The following is a 23,012-nucleotide window of genomic DNA, read 5'->3' on the forward strand; positions in this document are numbered from 1 at the left end:
TTTGCTTCATATATTTGGGTGCTTTGATGTTGGGTTTATATGTACTTGTAATATCTTCCTGGTGAGCTGACCTTTTTTTCATTATATAATGCCCTTTTTTGTCTTTTGTGACAGTTTTTTACCTAACGTCTATTTTGTCCTATTAGTATGGCTACCTCTGCTCTCTTTTGGTTTCTATTTCCATAGAGTATCTTTTTCCGTCTTTTCACTTTCATCCTGTGTATTTTTTAAATCTAAAGTGGGTCTCTTATAAACAATGTGCATTTAGATCTTGGTTTTTTTTAATCCATTCAGCCATCAAACTATTACAGTTTCAAGCATTTCTTTAAACTCAGTTAATCTATAGATCTGGATATTTTAAAATTCAGGTATTTCTCAGAATGAAGACCTCTAGTAACTTGAATTTTTTTCCCCCCTCATTTTATATTATTTTCTCTCTCTCCTTTAACAGAGACAACATATCTGATTCATTGGCAAGACCACAATCTGATCCCAAAGATGTGTTCTACGAACCCAGGCAACTGGGTCACATTTGATGATGACCCCACTTTTCAGTCTTCTCAAAAGTCAAAGAATTTCCCTCTGGAGAATCAAGGCATTTGTCGGCCAAATGGACTTAAATTGAACCTCTCTGGCCCTAAGGAGTTTCCCAGTGGATCTTCGTCTACCAGCAGCACCCCTCTCTCCTCTCCCATCATAGACTTTTACTTCAGTCCAGGACCTCCAAGTAACTCTCCTCTTTCTACACCTACCAAAGACTTCCCAGGTTTTCCTGGCATCCCCAAAGCAGGGCCTCATGTGCTCTATCCTATTCCAGAATCATCTTCAAACAGTCCACTTATAACAGCGACAGGTTCTTCCTCATTGGCCACTAAGCCAACCTGTTTCTCCCAAGCTTCCTTACCCAGTGACCACTCATGTATACATCCAGCCTCCAAAGTGGGTCTTGCAGATGAAATGAGCCCTCACCAGGCTGAAGGGTTCCAAAGTGATGCTCCCCAATTTCAGTATTTTCGGGAGGACTGTGCCTTTTCAAGTCCATTTTGGAAAGATGAAGGCAGTGCTTCCCAGCTCACCTTCGACCCTCCAGGAAGCAGAAAGATCTTCCCATCAAGAGACAGAGAGGTGCCTGTGGATCAAAAAGGCTTAAATCAGTGTTCATTCAACTACATCTGTGAGAAACTTGAATATCTCCAATCAGCTGAGAACCAAGACTCATTTGGAAATTTGTCTGTGCAGTGTCTGTATGCTGAAGACGCTGCCTCTTCCTTTGTCCCCCACATGCTCTTCAGGAGTCAGCCAAAAGCCGGATGGTCTTTCATGATGAGAATTCCAGAGAAGAAGAACATGATGTCTTCCCGTCAGTGGGGGCCAATTTTTCTAAAAGTCTTACCTGGAGGAATTTTGCAAATGTATTATGAGAAAGGGTTAGAAAAACCATTTAAAGAGTTACAGCTCGATCCATACTGCAGGCTTTCTGAACCAAAAGTTGAGAACTTTAGTGTGGCAGGAAAAATCCATACTGTGAAGATTGAACATGTGTCTTACACAGAAAAAAGGAAATACCATTCTAAGACAGAAGTAGTTCACGAACCAGACGTAGAACAGATGCTGAAGTTGGGGTCCACAGAGTACCATGACTTCCTCGACTTTCTGACCACCGTGGAGGAGGAGCTGATAAAGCTGCCGGCTGTCTCAAAACCAAAGAAGAACTATGAGGAACAGGAAATTTCCCTGGAAATTGTGGACAACTTTTGGGGTAAAATCACTAAAGAAGAAGGAAAATTGGTTGAAAGCACTGTGATAACTCAAATCTCTTGCCTCTGCTTTGTGAATGGCAACACTGAATGCTTTTTAACCTTGAATGACCATGAGCTACAGAAGCGAAATGAACGCTATTTTGAGAAAGATCCAGAAAAGAAGGGGATTGATATTCTTGACTGTCATTTTCATAAGTGTGTGAAAGCACAAGAATTTGAGCAATCAAGAATCATTAAGTTTGTACCTCTGGATGCCTGCAGGTTTGAGCTGATGCGTTTCAAAACTTCACACAGCGGAGAAGATCTTCCCTTTTCCCTGAAGTCGGTAGTGGTTGTCCAGGGGGCGTATGTGGAGCTTCAGGCCTTCGTCAACATGGCCCATCCCATGTCGGTCCAGAGACCATCCCATGCCGGTTCCTTGAGGTCCTGTGACAACATAATGATACACTTTCCTGTCCCGTCTCAGTGGATCAAGGCCCTCTGGACCATGAACCTCCAGAGGCAGAAGTCCCTGAAAGCCAAAATGAACCGCCGGGCGTGTCTGGGGAGTTTACACGAACTTGAATCTGAACCTGTCATACAGGTCACGGTGGGGTCCGCAAAATATGAGAGTGCCTACCGGGCTGTGGTATGGAAGATAGACCGGCTTCCTGATAAAAATTCAAGTAAATACTCAACACGCTAAGCTGGTTTTCATATGAAATCTCTTAAATGTTTTCACCCTCCTCCTCGGATTGAAACCAGACAGGTTTCAATAGGCAGTTGATAACGTCAGTCAGCTAAGGCCATGCTTATTACATCAGTGGGTGGGAGATGGAACATTTAGTCAAACAACTGACTTATTTTGTCCCTTTATACCTACTTCTACCAGAGAAGTTTAACTGAATTTTTTTTTTTTTTTAAATAGCATAAGAACTACCATCCGAAGCTAGGATTTTATTATGGATAGTGATTCTGAGGGAAATTTCTAATTGGACCTCTTCACATCAACCTCATATATTAAAATTATTGTTCATATACCTTAGATTCCTACTTAACCTTTTTAGATCTGTCATCCTTTAATATATCTGAACCTTTTATATTCTCAGCCAGTACCAAGACTTCCTCCTTACTTCAAGTGATAGCTAAATTGGTAAAGAATCCACCTGCAAAGCAGGAGACCCCAGTTCAATTCCTGGGTCGAGAAGATCCCCTGGAGAAGGGATAGGCTAACCCACTCCAGTATTCTTTGGCTTCCCTTGTGGCTCAGCTGGTAAAGAATCCGCCTGCAATGTAGGAGACCTGGGTGTGATCCCTGGGTTGGGAATATCCCTTGGAGAAGGGAAAGGCTACCAACTCTAGTATTCTGGCCTGGAGAATTCCATGGACTGACTGCAGTCCATGGGGTCGTAGAGAGTTGACACGACTGAGCGACTTTCACTTTTACCTTGAACCAAGACTGCCTTTTATCTTTACCCAAGTTAATTTCCTGTGCTGAATTGACCAATTTGACCATCTTGACAAGTTGTTTTAATTTTAATTAAGCATTGAAACAGTTACTTTTTTTATTTTGCAAAGAAAACAGTGAATCTAGAAGTTTAGAAATTTGGACAGTTCTAGCATTGCATTTATTTTAAAGTAGTTAGTTAGTGGGGGCTTCCCAGGTGGCACTAGTGGTGAAGAACCCACCTGCCAGTGCAGGAGACATAAGAGATCTGGGTTTGATCTCTGGGTTGGGAAGATCCCCTGGAGGAGGGCGTGGCAACTCACTCCAGTATTCTTGCCTGGAGAATCTCTTGGACAGAGGAGCATGGCCGGCTACAGTCCATAGGGTTGCATGGAGTCGGATATGACTGAAGCGACTTGGCATGCAGGCACAGTAAGTTAGTGTGGGTGTAGCATCATAAAGCAAAAAAGCAAAATTTGAAATTAGGGCTCCTTCAGGGAAGTCTAACTTCATTGTAGGACCTCCACGCTGTAGATTTAAGAGGAAGCATTTTTATTTGGGGGTAGACCTCCAGCAATGTTTTTCAAAACTGGCTATCTGCTAGAATAGCCTGCTGTGCTATGCTTAGTCATGTCTGACTCTTTGCAACCCCATGGACTATAGCCTGCCAGGTTCCTCTGTCTATGCGATTTCCCAGGCAAGCATACTGGAGTGGGTTGCCATTTCCTCCTCCAGGGAATCTTCCCCACCCAGGGGTCAAACCCGTGTCTCCTGCATTGTCAGGAGGATTCTTTGCCACGGAGCCACAGGGGAAGCCCGTTCAGGCTCTGCTCTGTGCCAGTTACATCAGAATGTCTTGGGTAGGGGCCCAGGAGAACCTAATGTGTAGCCTGAGTTCAGGGACACTGCTCTGCAGGTCTTGCAGTATTCTGGGGCAGGAAGAACAAGCCACAGACAGCAGCAGACCTTAGGGGTGGTGTGCCATCTTGGTGTACCCTGCGGTTTTCTGGCTAAACATCTCTTAACTAATTGCAGCTGGAGTTACGGACAGGGCCCGGCAGGGGAGAGACACAGCTGGGGGCTGACAAGCGCCTGGCCCCTGTGTGGAAGGGAAGCCCCTGCCCCGTAGCCCTCTCTCACGGAGCTGGCTGTTCTCTTTTCATGCCCAGGTCCTCTCCACAGTGTTCTGTGGACTCGCAGTAGCTCGTAGTTACCTCCTAGTTGCACAGAATAGCCAGGAGAGCCCAGGCCCGGGGGAGAGGCTGTGATGGGGTAGTATGCTCACAGGTGTGGCCTCTGAGGGCACCTCCTGGTCAACTCTGACATGATGGGATTGTCTTCCGTGATAGAATCCATTTAGGGACTCTTTCCTGCCTTCTTGGTAGCGTTGCTGGAGAAACAAATTAGAACTATTCTCAGATTATCTTCCTCCCAGGGAAACAGATTGTGAGGTTTTGAGTATGTGGTTCCAAGGGATCTACTCTCAAAGTTATTTGTGACTTTTATTTTGCTAAACACAAAGGGAAAGAAGGGGAGGCAGGCTGGAACGCTGACTGTAATCTCCTGAGGTCTGGGTGATAACCTGACTCCTGTCGTTCTCCTTTAGTCCTAGAGATGGTCACTGGACCTGGAACAAAAGGTCAAGTGTAGCTTTTGCACAGATTTGAAGAATGATTATGCCTCTGACGGAGGAGCACTGAGGCTTCAGCCTGCTGGCTTGTCTGGCTGGGGTCAGGGGGCGAGGTGTGCAGTGAGCCCGGTCCAGCTGCCCTGTCTTGGTGCAGCCTGGACCCGCTGGGGCAACCACACTTCTTTTTCAAAATGAGAACCCATGCAAATCATCCTTTTTTGATTTTAGAAGGGGAACAACATATATAAAGCTTCTTGTAAAAATGATCTTGTTCAGAATTCTGCATTTTCTCAGAATTAATGGTATTGGTAATTTATCCATTCAACAAGAATTTAATGAGAGGGCTCTCTCATTCACGCGTCTATTCCACCAACACCCACGAACTTCCCTGTAGGTACAGGCTCTGTGCTGGGTGCTCGGGGGACATGGATACAAACATGTCCCCTGCTCTCCAGAAACAGATGTCTAACGGGTGAGGCAGGCGCGGAAGCAGCTATCCAAATGCTCTGTGGCACTGAGCTCTCTTCTGTCGCAGGCATGTACTGATGTACCTGATGGGGATCCCAGAGGAAGGGGTGATCAGCTGCGGGGGGATGGGGACGGGTAGGGAAGGCTGCTGGAGAGGTGATGCTTCAGCTTGGCCTGTGAGAATCAGTGGGATTCCATCAAGACAGAAACAGCAGAAACACAGGCGTGTCGATGGGAGATCTTAACCTGAGCTTCAGGACTGAGGGGAGAGTTGGAGAGGAAACCAGGATGCGAAGAGCGTTGTGAGCCATGTATGGGGTGTGGAGATTGTCAGCAGGGCCTCTGGAATGTTTTCAGGCACATTTGTGACAGAATTCTACCTTGTTTTAGAAAGTCAGGCGTACACTGTGGAGGAGAGATTCAGAAGTAGATTAAAGTAACGGGGGGCCGGTAGGAGGGAGAGAGGCTGAATAAGAAGGGGAGGGGGGCAGTGGGAGAACTGAGACCAAGGTGAAGGGTGATCCCGAGACAGTGACAGGTGGTCTGTGGACCTGGGGGGAAGGGAGGGGCTGGAAGGAGGCCAGGGCCTCTGGCTTTTACGAAAAGATGGGCAGTGGTGCCATTAGCTAAGATAGCCTCTCCTCACTCCTTTTAAAATCTGTTTCCAGCCCTGGCTGCATGTTAAGAGTCCTTAGCATCATTAGAGCTTTAATATTTAAAATACCCACATATAGGCCGTATCCCCACCAAGCAGACTGCAGGCCTGAGGCCCAGGTATTGGTGTTTGTGAGAGGCTCTTCCACGCTGCTGGCCTGGTAGCTCTCCTGGGAGAACTGTCCTGGCCTCCTAGGCATCAGTCCTCCGTGCATGCTGTGTCTTCTAGAGCTCCCTTACTACCCTCCCATCTGCATTTACCAGCAGTTGCGCTCACTGAGGACAATTGGAAGAATGCATTCCCAGAGAGGCTCACTTGACTTGGTCCTGCCCTTTGGGAATTCTTGTAGAGGACTGTCCTAGCACCAGGCTCATGCAGAAAGGTGTTTTACAAGCATTCCAGCTAACTACATAGTGAGAACGCACTGACCAAATAAATCCCTTGGGATCAAAGCTGTCATTCAAATCAGGCCTGTGCACCTAAGGGGGCCCATTGAGAAGGCAGTGCAGCTGTGACCAGTGGACTTGGGGGAAGGGGAGCTCTGAGCCAGGCTGGGGCTGGACACTTCTGGGGTCACGTGGACTTGTCACCCAGGCTTCTCCACCACCGGGGTGGTAGGGGGTGGTAATGCAAAGAGTAAGAGGCTTCCTGCCACTTTTTTCTTGAGAAGCATAGAAAGAGTAAGGGTAGGGTAGAGAGAAGTCTTTATCCTGAGGCAGTGCTTCTCAAGTGTTCGCATGCACATGAATCACCTTGTTCGAATGTGGACTCTGAGTTAGCAGGTGGGGCTCCCCATACTGTGTCTCCCACACATGCTCCGACGACGCCAGGGCCAGTGGCCATGGGCCTTACGCAGAGGAGCAGGGACTTAGAATGCATCTTGATGTTTCTATACGATTTTAAAAATCACTTGGGTATTTAGAGAACAGAGGATTTTAAAAGAAATTCTTTAAACCGTTACCCTTTCAAGCTAGCTTCTGATAAACCTACACTATTAGAAAAAAAAAAATTAGAAAAATGGAAACTAAAAAGACTATATGAAGTACTTGTACTCATTAAAAAAAATTTTTTTTTTAAATGCTCCTTTCTTTGGGTTTATGAGATCAGTATTGACCTTTCCTGTTGGTGAAATCACTCATGTGATTTTAGGGGAGGTGTGGGGGATGTTGGCTCTTTAAATGTCTTTTCTACCATCATGCCAGTGCTTAATATGCCTTTAACAGTGTGTGAACCTTTCATTTTAAACAAAGGTTGGCCCCAGATAGTTCATTCAGGCTAAGGTGTGGATGACAACGGAGGACTCTTCTTGAGCACAGGTTTTGCTGGGGGTGGGAAAGATGGAGGGAAGGAGGAGAAGGCGGTGGATCAAGGGGGGAGGGAGAGAGAGGAAAACGGAGGAAGGAGGGGGAGAGAATGAGGGCAGAGGAAAACACTCATTAGCCATAGCGGGTGCATATGGTAGCGTAGAATTAGAAAGAGAAGTGAGAATGGTGGAGGGTCAATTAACAAATACATCTATCTCCACTTTCCTGGTTTTACCAATTTTAAAATACATCCTGCTATTATTTTTTTCTTTGCTGTCTCCAGTACATTGGTTTTTCTCTCCTCCTCCACTGATGTCACCCTCCTACCATTCATTCCCTCCAGCTCTCACCAATTCAGTTTCAGATATAAAATATTTTGGTTCAAGAAGGACTGGATATCTACTAGACCTAAATAGATTTTGTAATTTGCATGCATAGTCCTTAGAAAGCGATGACTGATTACCAAAGCCTGAGAGTGCCCCCTGCTGGTCAGTACTGAGATAAAGAACATGATTTTCCTCTTTTAGTTATTCACTTGTAAATTACACAAATAGCCTTTCAGCTCCAAATGTGCCAGACTTGTGCTAAGGATAGACATGATACTTTTCTTCATGGATATCAAAGTTCAAAGGGAGTGTGAGTTACTAAACATTGTAGAGTATTTAGAGTTTTAAAAGCCAAGAAAAAAATGTCAGAAATATGTTCTTTATCTTTTTAACCTTTTTTTTTTTTTAAAGAAAAGTGGATAGAAAGGTTTTTTTTCCTAAACCTATTTTTGGAGTACTAAGTCTTAAAGTTGGGTTATTTTCATTGCAAAATTCCAAAAGAATTTTTCTTTAAAATGTGAGTATCAAATTAGATCATCTTTAGTATTATTTTCAGCTCTAAAAGTGTAGATTTCTCAGTCCTTTCATTAGCAGAATTATTCATTAAATGATATTATTGAATTTATAATCGAATAGCACTTTGCATTTCTGTCAGTACAACTCTCAAGACGGTAAAGAATCTGCCTGCAATGCAGAGACCTGTTTTCGATCCCTGGGTTGGGAAGATCCCCTGGAGGAGGGCACGGCAAGCCACTCAGGTATTCTTGCCTGGAGACTCCCCACGGACAGAGGAGCCTGGCAGGCTAAAGTCCACGGGGTTGCAAAGAGCCGGACACGACTGAGAGACTAAACACGTAGTGTACTACGGCTCCACAGCTGTGTGTGCCAGCTGGCTTGTCTAATCCTCACAGCAATCTCGTAAGGTTCCCATTTTCACATGGGGAAACTGAGGCTCACAGTGATCAAATAACTTGCAAAGGGTCTCACACATCTTTCAAGTAGCAGAGCTGGGATCTGATCCTGGGCATCCTGAGTCGAGCGTTTATGTGCTTAACCCCCATGCCATAAAGGACTGAGGAGTGCCTGAATTAAGTTTAAATAAACTTACTGTATCCTGCAGACAGAAGGCTAGAAAAGCTAATGGATTGTGGAATCTCCCCTGGGGGCACGTGTGTGTGTGTGAAGTTATCACTTGACTGCAGTGATCTGGGTAGTGTAAAGCAACTCTGGGGCGGTTGTTGTTTTGCCCTACAAGTGAGTGGTGGAGACGCTAATCAGCATCTGTTGATGGGTGGCTTCTCAAGGGCTTTTATAGGCTTACAATTGCATTAGTCTCTCTATAAGAAGCAGGTTGTAAGGCATAAAAAGGCAATTTATCTTTTAAGAATTAAGTGAAATCCTTTAAATTCTTGTTTTTGTGCCTAAAGCTATCTTTTGATGGAAATGTTCTTTCTTACATCATGTCAGTGATATAGTAATTTAATCTGGCTTTTGAAATTATTGTCATCTCTTGCATAAGTGAAGATAGCTACAAGGAATATGTAGTTGGAATATGCCAATGCAGGAGACATAAGAGACATGGGCTCGATCCCTGGGTTGGGAAGATCTCCTGGAGGAGGAAATGGTAATGTACTCTAGTATTCTTGCCTGGAGAATCTCATGGACAGAGGAGCCTGGTGGGCTCCCGTCCATAGGGTCGCAGAGTCGGACATGACTAGAGCGGCTTAGCACACACAGCTACATGGAATATGTAGATGCTGTGGACCGGTGGAACAGAATCATGGAACATTTATAGAGTTACTGCAGTGATTACATTGAAAATATTAACTTCACTGTAACACACACACATAAACACACAGTATATAACCCCTCTTAAAAGTTTTTGTGTATATCTGATATCCCAAGTTCTGGCAGAGAGTCTGCTTTGGTATAGAGTAGATAGATGCTCAATACATGGCAAAGCGAATTAAGTGAAGAACACTATTAGGTGGAAACATTGAAAGTCAGTATGCCCATCTCTACACTGTACATTTGTTCCAGTCAAAGCTTTGAGGAGGGTAAGTGGGGATTAATGTACTCAAAATTAATATCCCACTGAAAAAAAGAATCCTTGGCTTAGAATCTTTTTGAAATGCAAGAAAAAAATTCACTAAGTTGAACTTTAAAAAAACCATAACTCTTTATAAAGTGACCTAATTTACTCTGAAATTTTCCTTTACATTATCAGTAAATAGAATGGTAAGAAAGTGAAAAAAATTAAGAATTATTATAAGATCTTAGTCTATTTAAGAGAAAGTTTTCTCTTTAAATAGGTCTTATGTGCATTGTAGCCCAACAATGATGCTTAATTTAAATATTACTCATCTTTTAATTTAAAAAACTTAGCACACTTATGTTATTCTATTATTTTGAATTAGGATCACTTAATAGAAGGCACTCACATATGTTCAGTTCAGTCACTTAGTTGTGTCTGACTCTTTGCCACCCCATGAACCACAGCATGCCAGGCCTCCCTGTCCATCACCAACTCCCGGAGTCCACCCAAACCCATGTCCATTGAGTCAGTGATGCCATCCAACCATCTCATCCTCTGTCGTCCCCTTCTCCTCCCATCTTCAATCTTTCCCAGCATCAGGGTCTTTTCTTATGAGTCGGCTTTTCACATCAGGCAGCCAAAGTATTGGAGTTTGAGCTTTAGCATCAGTCCTTCCAAAGAACATTCAGGACTGATTTCCTTTAGGATGGATTGGTTGGATCTCCTTGCTGTCCAAGGGACTCTCAAGAGTCTTCTCCAACACCACAGTCCAAAAGCATCAATTCTTCAGCACTCAGCTTTCTTTATAGTCCAACTCTCACATCCATACATGACTACTGGAAAAACCATAGTCTTGACTACATGGACCTTTGTTGACAAAGAAATGTCTCTGCTGTTTAAAATGCTGTCTAGGTTGGTCATAACTTTCCTTCCAAGGAGTAAGTGTCTTAATTTCATGGCTGCAGTCACCATCTGCAGTGATTTTGGAGCCCCAAAAAAATAAAAGTCAGCCACTGTTTCCCCATCTATTTGCCATGAGCTGATGGGACCAAATGCCATGATCTTAGTTTTCTGAATGTTGAGCTTTAAACCAACTTTTGTACTCTCTTTCACTTTTTTTTTTTCTCTTTCACTTTCATCAAGAGGCTTTTTAGTTCCTCTTCACTTTCTGCCATAAAGGTAGTGTCATCTGCATATCTGAGGTTATTGATATTTCTCCTGGCAATCTTGATTCCAGCTTGTACTTCCTCCAGCCCAGCGTTTCTCATGATGTACTCTGCATATAAGTTAAATAAGCAGGGTGACAATATACAGCCGTGACGTACTCCTTTACCTGTTTGGAACTGGTCTGTTGTTCCATTTCCAGCTCTAACTGTTGCTTCTTGACCTGCATACAGATTTCTCAAGAGGCATGTCAGGTGGTCTGGTATTCCATCTCAGAATTTTCCACAGTTTATTGTGATCCACACAGTCAAAGGCTTTGGCATAGTCAATAAAGCGGAAATAGACATTTTTCTGGAACTCTTTTGATTTTTTGATGATCCAGTGGATTTTGGCAGTTTGATCTCTGGTTCCTCTGCCTTTTCTAAAACCAGCTTGAGCATCTGGAAGTTCATGGTTCACGTATTGCTGAAGCCTGGCTTGGAGAATTTTGAGCATTATTTTGCTAGCATGTGAGATGAGTGCAATTGTGCAGTGGTTTGAGCATTCTTTGGCATTGCCTTTCTTTGGGATTGGAATGAAAACTGACCTTTTCCAGTCCTGTGGCCACTGCTGAGTTTTCCAAATTTGCTGACATATTGAGGGTAGCACTTTCACAGCATCATCTTTTAGGATTTGAAATAGCTCAACTGGAATTCCATCACCTCCACTAGCTTTGTTCATAGCGATGCTTCGTAAGGCCCACTTGACTTCACATTCTGGGATGTCTGGCTCTAGGTGAGCGATCACACCATTGTGAATATCTGGGTTGTGAAGATCTTTTTTATGTACATATGAACTTGATATAATTCTGAATTTTTTTCACTATTGTTGATCATTGTTTTATTTGAATAATTAAGTGAAATATTTAACTTTCTTTTTGAAAAAAGAAACAGCCTACTTGAAAACATTTTGGGAGTTAATATATGTAACTATATAGTGCTAAATTGTACTTATTTGAAAGCTAGTACTTAAAAAAATGCAGTTAGATTCCGCTTTTCGCCCCCCCTCCCATTAGTGCAAGATTGTGAATTTTGAAGATATGTAATTTTATGGAATTCACAGCCAGAGTGCTAATGGAAACGTTTATTTAAAAAGGGAGATGCATACCTTTTACACTCATGAGAAATGTGCACTGCCCATTGAAATGCTTTGACTGACCTTTTGATTTTTTTTCTTCAAGGTCCTGATCATCCCCATTGTTTGTCTTACAAACTAGAGCTTGGATCAGACCAAGAAATTCCCTCTGATTGGTATCCATTTGCTACTGTTCAGTTTGGGATTCTTGACACCACTGCTTCAAGGACAGAGGTCAGGTCTCTGGGGGTAGAGAGTGATGTCCAGCCACAGAAACACATTCATCATCGGGCTTGCTACAACATCCAGGTACATCCCAAAGCCCTTGGGGTTAGGATGGGACTTTCAAAGCTGTGACCTGATTTGGCTTTAGATCCTTGCATTGCCCTCTTAAGTAACTTTGTGTATATGTATGTATTAGACCTAGAAAAGAGCCCAGTTGTGGAAACTTGATGGTCACCAGTGAGCCTAGTTCTTCCCATCAGTTCTAGAGAACATTAGGAGCCTGAGGAGAGTGCCATGTACTTAACTCAGATCTCAGTGAAAAATTATCAGAAGCATATTTGTAATAAAAGTTTTGTCAGAATAACATTTCCCAAGATGTGTTCTTTAGGACATCTGTCCCATATAATGATCTAAGAAAAAAATAAGTTGGGGAATGCTGTCCACTTAATATTGAACAAAGAAGTCCTGCAATAAAGAAACTTATTAAACTTGGCTCAGTTTCTCCTACTTGCCGATTGTGGAATCTTGTCTCCTGTAAAACACCTGTCAGTATCTTCTGTAATAGTATTCTGTGGTGCACTGTTTGGGGAAATGCTGAGTTACTGTGTCACCACAATCTTAAATGTTCACCATCAGCTCATCAGCATTCTTGAACCGGTTGAATTAGAGAGTGACGTATACTTGCACTTGTTCCTGAGCTTGCTTTTCCTTCTCAGCTTCAAAGTTAGTAGATACAGAAATAACCTCTGTCACACATTTCCCATGGTATCTTGAAATGGTGTGATTATATGATACCATTAGTACCAACTAGTGATTCTATAATATAGTGACCTAAGTCTGTATTTTTCTTCATTTTGGACTGTCTGTTCAGAAGCCTGTATGTTCGGGTCCAGTAATTTTTTTTTTTGTATTGATAAAACCAATGATGAGTGGGTGCTGTTCTATGCAGTCCCTTCAAGACCAAAGGACTGATTCAGCAGCTGGGACCCTGGATGCCACAATATGCCACTCTCCAGGTCACATCCCCTTCCTGGGGCAGCCTGTGTCCAATGACTGGTGGATCAGGGGGTCTAAACACCCTTCTACCTCAAGTTGCAGTGACCCTGCAGGGCCATCCTAGCTTCATCCCTCTCTGGGGATTGGCTGAAACCTTTACTATGACTGCTTTGTAGCCCAGCTTCTCTCCCTTCCTGTTCTGCCCCTTCCTCCCTGCTTTCCCTCCCCTCGCCTCCCTCCCCTCCTTCTCCCTTTCTCTCCCCTCCCCTTTCTGTGTCAGCCAGGTGTTGACCCCAGGAGCTCCCCACAGTAACCTTCCTGCACCCCAGTCTCCATCTCAGCATCTGCTTCTTGGGGAGCCTGACCTATAACACTAGGCGTCTAAGTATTACGTGTGGCTGAAATGTGTGTCAAGCGTACATGGAGACTTTATGCCATCTGCTGTTCCTGGGATGTGCAAGTTTCACAGAGTTGAAGAGGACCACTCAGAATTATACACCAAAGTCTCTTTAGCTTTAATGGCACTCAGTTTCACAATGATATCTTTCATTTAACAAGTATTTATTGAGCAATTTCAAAGTGCCATCTGCTGCTGTAGATCCTGAGACACAAAGGTGAACTCCCTGTCCTCGTAAAGCCTACCTTCTAGTGGCAGAGCAAAAAGTAATCAGTAAAAAAGTACCATAATTTCAAGTATTGACAAATTCTAAGAATAAAAGAAGGTCACAGGCTAGAGAGGGATGGAGGGCTTCCTTATCTAGAGTGGTCCCGGAGGGACTCTGTGAGGAGATTACGTTTGAAAGGGTGAGATGACAAAGGTGAGGGACAGGTGGATGGTTTGGCCCAGATGGATTACTGTTGTAAACTAGTTTGTTTTAGTTAATTAGAGAGATGATTTTGGGTGTACTCTGAATCTCAGGGAGGCCCGAAGCTGGATGTATGATACTTGGGGGATATAATCGATCACATGTCCAGCTAGATTTGTAAATGTCTTATCAGTATGTGTATTCGGTGTACACCTGTGTTTAACTGAGAAGAAACTTTGTACTCTTCAGGATTTGACCCTAGAGGGAAGGATTTAGGGGACTTGTTGGCCAGAAGGAGAGTGGTGTGCCTCACTCGGGAATGGGCATGGCAGGGTGCAGGGGCTGTGTTTGTGTGCAGAGGAGGAGGTGGCTACCGTGCTTGCTGGCTTATAAAACAGAACTGAAGAGGTATTATGCTGTGCTGCATTCATTAACGCTTCCTCCTGTTTTGCTTTTGTGCAACAGGTTGAAATAGAAAAGAAGTGGATTAAAATCGATGGAGAAGACCCGGATAAAGCTGGTGACTGCGTAACTCAGTAGGATTAGCACGAGTCAGTGATGATGACCCACTTTGCAAATATGTAATTCACAGAAACCGCACAAAGTCCTGCTACTGTATAGTGGAAATGACAAATCCACTGGCTATGTTTAGAGAAGTTTAGACCTGTAACCGAACCATCTATCCTTTATGCTTTTGATAGGTTTGTTCCCCAGGGGTTTGATCTAAAATGAGTCTTGTATTTTTGTGTTGGTTTTGTTTCCTAGTAGAACTCAAAGGCACTCTTTTCCAGAGTGTGACCTCGCAGCCACTGGCCAAAGCATTTTTGATCTTTGATGACTTGGTGGCTGATTGTTTTCCACTTTGGATTGATGCCATGTTTATTATCCTCCAGCCCCATCTTTTCTTATTAAGTTAGCACCTGTGCTAGAGGAGAAGGCAGTTGAAGGAGACATAAACCAAAGTACTTAATTTTCCCTCTTGCTCTTCTCTGAAACATGGCTATTGTAGAATGATGTGGAAACCACAGGCTAAAATGGAGATGTGGAACTATCTCTGATTCTGAATTATTTATCTTCCTGTCTTGTTATCACATTGGTGAGTAATCATCAGCTGTATTTGGTACCTCTCTTTTCCCCGTGGTATTATTATTTTCAAAATGTATTTGTATGCTGATATATGCAGCAAAGACGCTAGTTCTGTTACTATGCATATTTTAGTACAAGTCATTGAGACATACTGGCTTTTGCTTGGAGAGATTCCTTTCAGAATGAAATACTAGTATGGACACTAGTTAAAATATTAATGTATGTTCAAAATGAATTTTTATAGTTCATGAATGTTGTTTCTCAAAAGTGTAGATTCTAAGAATGTATTTTGATAAAGTAGTATTGTAATTAACACAAGCTTCTCTTGAGTAGAAGTCTAAATCATGATTATTTTATGCTAGTCCTATTATGCTGTTTATGCTAATTCTACTTAATTTAGAGTGATTTTCTTTAAAAGATGAGCAAAATGAAAGACACTAGATTATTTTGTCTACATTTCTAACAAGTGACATTTCTGTTTTTCAAAGTCAGATAGATGTTTGTTTTTTAATGAAAAGTCAGTGGTATTAACAGTTATAATTCTGTTTATAATTTCCTTTAAGTGTTTACAGTGAAAAGTCAGACTTTTAAATTTAGGAAATCTATGTTCTAGATATTTTTTTAGTGGGAAAAATATGGAAAAAAACATGGTTTTAACACACCTTCAATTTATGTTGATCCTTAAATATGATTAGGAGATATTTTTCTCTATTTACCAGATTTGTTTTGAGTCAAAACTGATATGACAGTATTCTTCCAAACAACATTATTTGTTGGCCCTCATGCATTTTATTTAATGTTATATTACATTCATTTTAATCTGTTCAAAATGCAAATTAAAACAAACATTTATGATGGCTTGTATCAATCAGCAGATTTACTGCTTTTCATTAGTTTACTGTAAAGGCAAAGAATGCAAAAGTTGACTGTTAAAATGAATTGGTATTGCTCTTTTTAACTTCACTTGATGTGTTGCTCATAATATCATATGCTTGAGACCCACTATAGATATATATGAGAGCAAATCTGTGTGTGCATCATATAAAAAAAAAATTCTGCCATCCTGACTCACCTGGTGTGGCACATTCTGGAATGACTTCAATCTGCTCAGAGCAAATATGGAGGCAGGCTGAACTTGGTGCTACTCCACAGTCCCAGGGACGGTAACTGAGTTAATTACTGCTGGTCCTTTCAGATCTGTTTTATGGCATCCTGCCCATAAAGAACTCAGAGTCTAATTCGGATGAACTTAATGAATATTTACACCTCAAAGTAATTACAGCATAGGGTCCAATTAATCACCCCTCAGGCTTTCCAGGTTGCCAGTATGTACGGGGACCTCACTGCTGGAGTCATTTATTCACCAGCCCTCCAGCCTTCAGGCGCATCGCAAGATTCAGTGCTGAAAATAATAACAAAAAGCTGACTGAAGCCCAAGTTGAGTTTTTGTGGCAATGCAAAGGGTGAGGGTAGGAACAGCAGGGTGCTGCAGCATAATTGTTCATTTGCACATCTATTAGGGTCCTTAAATATTCATTACTTAGCATTAAATTAACATTCTCTGTTGAGTGGAGAGGATTTTTAATACAGTTCTTCTGACCTGAGCTGTGGCAGAAGGTCAGATGTGATCTTGGTGCTCTAAGTGAAAAATCAGGTAGGGTCCACTTAGACTTACAAATTAAAAAGTAGAATCTCCTTTTCCAGAAAGTAAATGATGATCTTCAAAACAACAATGACAAAAACTTCTTTTAAGGTCAGGAAGGGAGGAAGGAAGTGAGTGAAGGAGAAACTACTCCTTACTAGCATTTTAATTTAGGTAATTTATTTAGATGAATGCTTTATGAGTTTGACCCATTAGGGGTCCTCTGTTTAATTGACTGAATGGCAGACTTCCAAGCAGTTGGCCAGTTTGGGATGCGTTACTTTGCTCTAATTGGCCTGGTCTAGTTGCCTTACCAGTCAAAGGATCGTATTAACTCTGTAAATGAATCCATGGCTTGATGGCTACCTGATCAATGTACAGATCTGAATTTAAGGACATTTCCTTTTTTTTAAATGGGACTAGAAATAGTTTATCCATTTAAAAAGTATGAAAAAAAAAATCCCTTCTAAACATAAATAAAGGCTGGCATTTTGACCTGATTTGTGTTAGGTAATTGTAGGGTTTTAGTTCCCTTCATTCTGGGTTTGTGTTTTGATATAGCCCTTTTTCTCTTATAAATTTGGTCAGGAGGCCTTCCTTAATAATGACTAAGTATTATTATATCTTACTCAAAATATGATTTTATTTCACCAATACAAATATAAAACATTGAGCCTTAATAATCATGTAACAAAAGTATTTTGTAGATTGCATATTGAGTTTTTTAAAATTAAAGATGTATTTCAAATGATTCTTGCTATGCAATGGATTTATATTTTCTTTTGCAAGGTCTGGGGCTGTTTTTTTTAGGTATGAAATCCACTTCAATAACCTTAAACAATTGACTCTGTCAGGCAAATGCGTGCTTCCATGTGTATATTCTCAATTGTGTACAACTCTCTGCTACCTTGTGGACTGTAGCCTGCCCGGCTTCTCTGTCCATGGGATTCTCCAGGCAGGAATACTAGAGTGGGTTGCCACTTCCTTCTTCAGGGGATCTTTCCGACCCAGGGATTGAACCCGTGTCTCCTTTCCTGCATTGGCTGGTGAATTCTTTACTGCTGAGACACCTGGGAAGCCCCCAGACAAATGTATGAAGGGAAGTGCAGTCCCTCAGTCATGTCCGACTCTTTGCGACCCCACAGACTGTAGTCTACAAGGCTCCCCTGTCCATGGGATTTTCCTGGCAAGGATACTGGAGTGGGTTGCCATTTCCTTCTCCAGGGGATCTTCCCAACCCGGGGATCAAACCCGGGTCTCCTGCACTGCAGGCAGATTCTTTACCGTCTGAGCCTCCAAGGAAGACAAATGTATACTGCTTCACTATTAAGGAGTTAGTGTACATGGTGTTTTGGCACATCCTGGAAAAATATCACCATTAAAGTACAATTTGTGATGTTAAAGAGTTATTTTTGAAAGAGGATATAATCATTATTCTCATGAAAAAGTGATATGAGTGTGTGCCCAAGTTTTACTTAACTCATTAAGTAATGAGGGAACTGTTAGGATGTTTGTTACAAGTGGTTCTAAGGAGAATTCAAAAGAGCAGAGACATGTACAGGAAATAAGGAATTCTGAAATGAATTTACAAACTGATGCAGAATGGATTGGTGCATAGGGCAATATTACTAATAATTGCTTCTACCCCCACACAATTAATTTGTATGGACAAGGATGATGTATATTATTATCAGTTTTCTAAAACTTACAGAGTTGGAAAGTGACTCAAGGACAATGGAATCTGTTGATAATTTGGATAAATGAACTAGTTAGGACACTTTACAAAGTCTTTCACAGTTTTTCCCAATAACTGGACGAACTTTGTTCACAGGAGAATTCTAAACAATTTTCAAACTTTGACAAGTAGTATTAGAGAAATGATGTGCTTTCAAAGCGATTTTTTTAAGTTTAGAAAACTATTTTTATCCAATTGTACAGAATCTATTTTAGGTAAATTGTATGTTTAGGGGGTTTTAAAGATCCTGATGCTGGGAGGGATTGGGGGCAGGAGAAGGGGACGACAGAAGATGAGATGGCTGGATGGCATCACCGACTCGATGGACATGAGTTTGAATAAACTCCAGCAGTTGGTGATGGACGGGGAGGCGTGCTGCGATTCATGGGGTCGCAGAGTCGGACATGACTGAGCAACTGAACTGAACTGAACTGAACCGAAAGATACAAAGATAAATCAGTTCTAATGAAAACCAACCTAAGAAACTCTCCACCTGCTCTTTGTATGAGCAAGCTGCCTGTGTTGAAATTCAATTTTTATCTAGCTATTGCAGTTAAATTTCAAAATTGCATCAGGAAATAAACCTTCATAGAGGCTGGATCATTGGGAACTGTTTCAGCCACTCCTGGAATTAACAGGGCTTGACTCTTGTTCCACAGAACAACAAAAAGATTCAGTGACATAAACTGATCATATTTGTAACAGAATTCCTCAGATTCCATCAATCATTTCTTTCCTGTTTTATTTCAACTCCACCTAGACTCCTGTGTAGTTACGTAGTGTTTCCAGTTCATTTTCTTGCGTCTGTCCAAGCCCCTCCCCATTCTCAGCAGTTTCTTTGTTCCCAAGACCTTTTTTTGCCCTTACCTAGAGTCCTGAAGGACAGGGCGAGGTGTATTCGATTGAACCATATGAAGCTGACAACAAGCTGACAATATGCAACCTTTCTTGATGGCAATTTCATGGTGCTAAACCGAATTACCTGGATGTTTCCCCAGTTTATATGAAATAGGATTTTTCTTGTAATTATGTTAATGAGTTCCTACTTAGAACTGGCATCTAAATACGAATTTATCAATTTTTAAAGCAAGATAGAATTGGTAGTCAGAAAGCAAATGGATGAGTTACAAAAAATACCTTAGGTTAAAGCTCCAGGTGATACAATGCCTTAAAATCATGTCCTGTCTGTAAGGAAAATGGATTAGATGAGTTGCCCCATGTTTTACAAGATTAAAGTTCGTTTCTATGAGACTGCCTAGGGAAGAAGTGCAAATCACAGTTACACTTCAGAGACTGCAGCGTTTCCCTCATCTTCACCACACCTGTCTGCTCCAGAAGAGGTGTGAAAACCTCAGGTGGGAGGATAGTACATTTAAATAACACAATTATGTGTGTCGACATTTTCCTGAAAAGCCCATTTTTGTTCTGTCTAGAATTGCTGTGATTTTTCTGTAACATAAGTTGTGGTATGCTCTTGAAACAGAAGAGGGTGCTCTCAGGCAAGCCGCTGCTAGCCAGAATAAGAAACAATATTTTGATTTGGTGGTGTTTGTATATATTATGATTAATAAAGATCCCGGGGCCATTTTGTAAAGCATTTCAAAGCATTGTGAATCCAGTGGAGTATGATTAAAATTAATGCAATAGACAAACACTTTATTCTTAATGCCTTGTCTAAAAATGCTGTTGAATATAATTTTACACATCCTGAAAATTTAAATACTGTACTTATCACTAAACATTTCTAAGTACTAAGGAGACGAAAAAAAAGGTCTTCTTTCCTAACACATTTGAAAACTTTTTAAAAAGGAGCAACAGTTAGAATTGGACATGGAACAACAGACTGGTCCAAATAGGAAAAGGAGTACGTCAAGGCTGTATATTGTCACCCTGCTTATTTAACTTATATGCAGAGTACATCATGAGAAATGCTGGGCTGGAGGAAGCACAAGCTGGAATCAAGATTGCCAGGAGAAATATCAATAACCTCAGATATGCAGATGACACCACCCTTATGGCAGAAAGTGAAAAAGAACTAAAGAGCCTCTTGATGAAAGTGAAAGAGGAGAGTGAAAAAGTTGGCTTAAAGCTCAACATTCAGAAAACTAAGATCATGGCATCTGGTTCCATCACTTCATGGCAAATAGATGTGGAAACAGTGGCTGACTTTATTTTTCTGGGCTCCAAAATCACTGCATATGGTGACTGCAGCCATGAAATTAAAAGACACTTACTCCTTGGAAGGAAAGTTATGACCAACCTAGACAGCATATTTAAAAGCAGAGATATTACTTTGCCAACAAAGGTCCGTCTAGTCAAGGCTGTGGTTTTTCCAGTAGTCATGTATGGATGTGAGAGTTGGACTATAAAGAAAGCTGAGCACTGAAGAAGCTTTTGAACTTGGCGTTGGAGAAGACTCTTGAGAGTCCCTTGAACTGCAAGGAGATCCAACCAGTCCATCCTAAAGGAGATCAGTCCTGGGTGTTCATTGGAAGGATTGATGCTGAAGTTGAAACTCCAGTACTTTGGCCACCTGATGCGAAGAGCTGACTCATTTGAAAAGACCCTGATGCTGGGAAAGATTGAGGGCAGGAGGAGAAGGGGACGACAGAGGATAGGATGGTTGGATGGCATCACTGACTCAATGGACATGGGTTTGGGTGGACTCTGGGAGTTGGTGATGGACAGGGAGGCCTGACGTGCTGTGGCTCATGGGGTCGCAAAGAGTCGGACACGACTGAGTGACTGAACTGAACTGAAATCTACTTGCTTTAAAAAGTGTATAACATAATGAATCCATCATGTTTGGCTTCTGAGCTTTCAGGTACATGTATCAAGATTGATGTTGTCTCTAAAGAGCTCCAGCCCAGAATTGTACTTTCAGGTTCTGAGGGAAGAACAAGCAAATATTTGCTTTCAGGAGAATATTCCATGCCACCTGGACTCAAGCCTTTACCCTTTTCAGTCCTCTGAAATTAGGAATGAGCATTGTCTTTTCAAGATGGGCTCTATCTTTCTCTCAGAAAGCTTTCTGGGTGGATAATATCATTCCCTCATAAAGCCTGTTGGAACAATGTGTTTTTAAGTGTCGTGGAGCATGAGTAGGTCTGTGAATGTGGTTAAACATATGAGGCCTTCCCAAAGCTGTCTTCCACCCCCTGAAGTGCAGAAGGCTTGCTTAAGATATTGGATACCTGAAGTGGTGACTTTAAATCACCTCGAAATGCTGTGTGGCCATTGCTCCCATTAATTGTCTTGCCGATTCTAATGTTTATTGCATTTCTACTAGGTAAATGCATTTTTCTAGACACTGGGGATAAGCAATAATAAAAACTGTAAATTCTTGTCTTTGTAGAGGATATATAATAGTGGGGGAAGTCAGACAATAAATTGACATCAGGCTGTGATCTTTGCTATGTAGGAAATAAAAAGCGACAGAGTAGCAGAGAATGCCCTTTCAGGTAGGTTGGTCAGGAAGGTCCTGTCTAATGAGATGATGTTCTAGCAGACCTGTAAGAAGCGAGAAGAGTATATCTGGCAGAGCGAACTCCTAGTGCAAAGGTGCTGCAGTAAAGATGTGCTTAACTTACCAGGGGAACACCAAGGAGGCAGGTGGCTGTAAGGTGGCCAGGGCAGAGTGAGCAGAGGATGGGCGGGGGAGGAATCACAGAGACTGGGTAGGTGAGGGGAAGCAAATCAGTGAGGCTTTGTGGGTTAATGGGAAGGACTTTGAATTTTATTCTGAGTGAAATGCAGACCACTAGGAGGTTCTGTGCAGAGGAGTGACATGAACTGAGTTATGTGTTCAGATGGTCCCACAGACAGAAGCAGAGCAGTTAGGAGGTTACTGCAGTAACCCAGGTAAGTGAAGGTGACTCGGAGTTGTGATGGGAAATGAAAAACTGTTGGACTCAGAACATGTTTGAAATACAGCTAATAGTGTTTGCTGATGGGTTGGGTCAAATTCCCTAAGTGAGGGAAAGAAGAGAACCAAAAATGACTCCCAGAATTTTGGCCTGAGCAGCTGTAAGATGGATCTGTCTTTTATGGAGAAGGGGAAGACTGTTGTAGGAGAAAGTCTGGGGAAAAAGATCAGAAATGCGGGTTTGGATGTGTTAACTCTGAGATGCCTGTTAGACATTCAAGTGGAGACAGTAAGAAACAATTGGATGTATAAGGAAGGACAGAAGGCTGGGCTTGCAATATGACTTTTAGAGACATGAGAATATATGAAATTACCCAGGAGTGAATATAGAGAAGCAGTGGTCTGAGGATTGATCCTTCGGATTTTCCAGAGTTCCAAGGTCAGGCAAGTGAGGTTGATCCAGTTAAGGAGACTGCGGAGGAGTAGCTTGCTAGAGTAAGTGTTGTCAGTTGCCTCAAATGCTGCTGATTGGATGAGGACAAAGAGTTGACCACTGAATTTAGCAACTTGGAGGACATTGGTGAACTTGACAGACAACTCAGTGCATGTGGAAACAGTGAGTAGATAGTTTTTGGGGGGAGCTTGGCTGCAAATATGAACTTTGGGGCAGTAGCTGGTAAGGATGAGATCTTTTTAAACGCTTCTACCCTTGAAACCTGTCTTGCTGTTGGTCTTCACTAGTGTGTCTTTTTCATTGTTGTTTTTTTAACATTAGT

At 42.0% G+C, this 23,012-nt stretch overlaps 1 protein-coding gene across 2 annotated transcripts in view; it reads left to right on the forward strand.

Annotated features, from left to right (window-relative positions):
• STON1 (stonin 1) overlaps nt 1-17,387 on the forward strand; it is a 54,402-nt gene extending 37,015 nt beyond the window's left edge. For both annotated transcript variants that reach the window (XM_020894136.2, XM_070478041.1), the window contains exons 2-4: nt 452-2,425; nt 11,988-12,190; nt 14,374-17,387. In XM_020894136.2, the coding sequence (XP_020749795.1) occupies nt 499-2,425; nt 11,988-12,190; nt 14,374-14,448 (2,205 nt within the window). In that variant the 5' untranslated portion in view covers nt 452-498 and the 3' untranslated portion in view covers nt 14,449-17,387. The remainder of the gene's footprint in view (nt 1-451; nt 2,426-11,987; nt 12,191-14,373) is intronic.
• The last annotated feature ends 5,625 nt before the right edge of the window (nt 17,388-23,012 follow it).

The sequence above is a fragment of the Odocoileus virginianus genome, chromosome 2 (assembly GCF_023699985.2).
Source record: "Odocoileus virginianus isolate 20LAN1187 ecotype Illinois chromosome 2, Ovbor_1.2, whole genome shotgun sequence".
Lineage (NCBI taxonomy): Eukaryota > Metazoa > Chordata > Mammalia > Artiodactyla > Cervidae > Odocoileus > Odocoileus virginianus.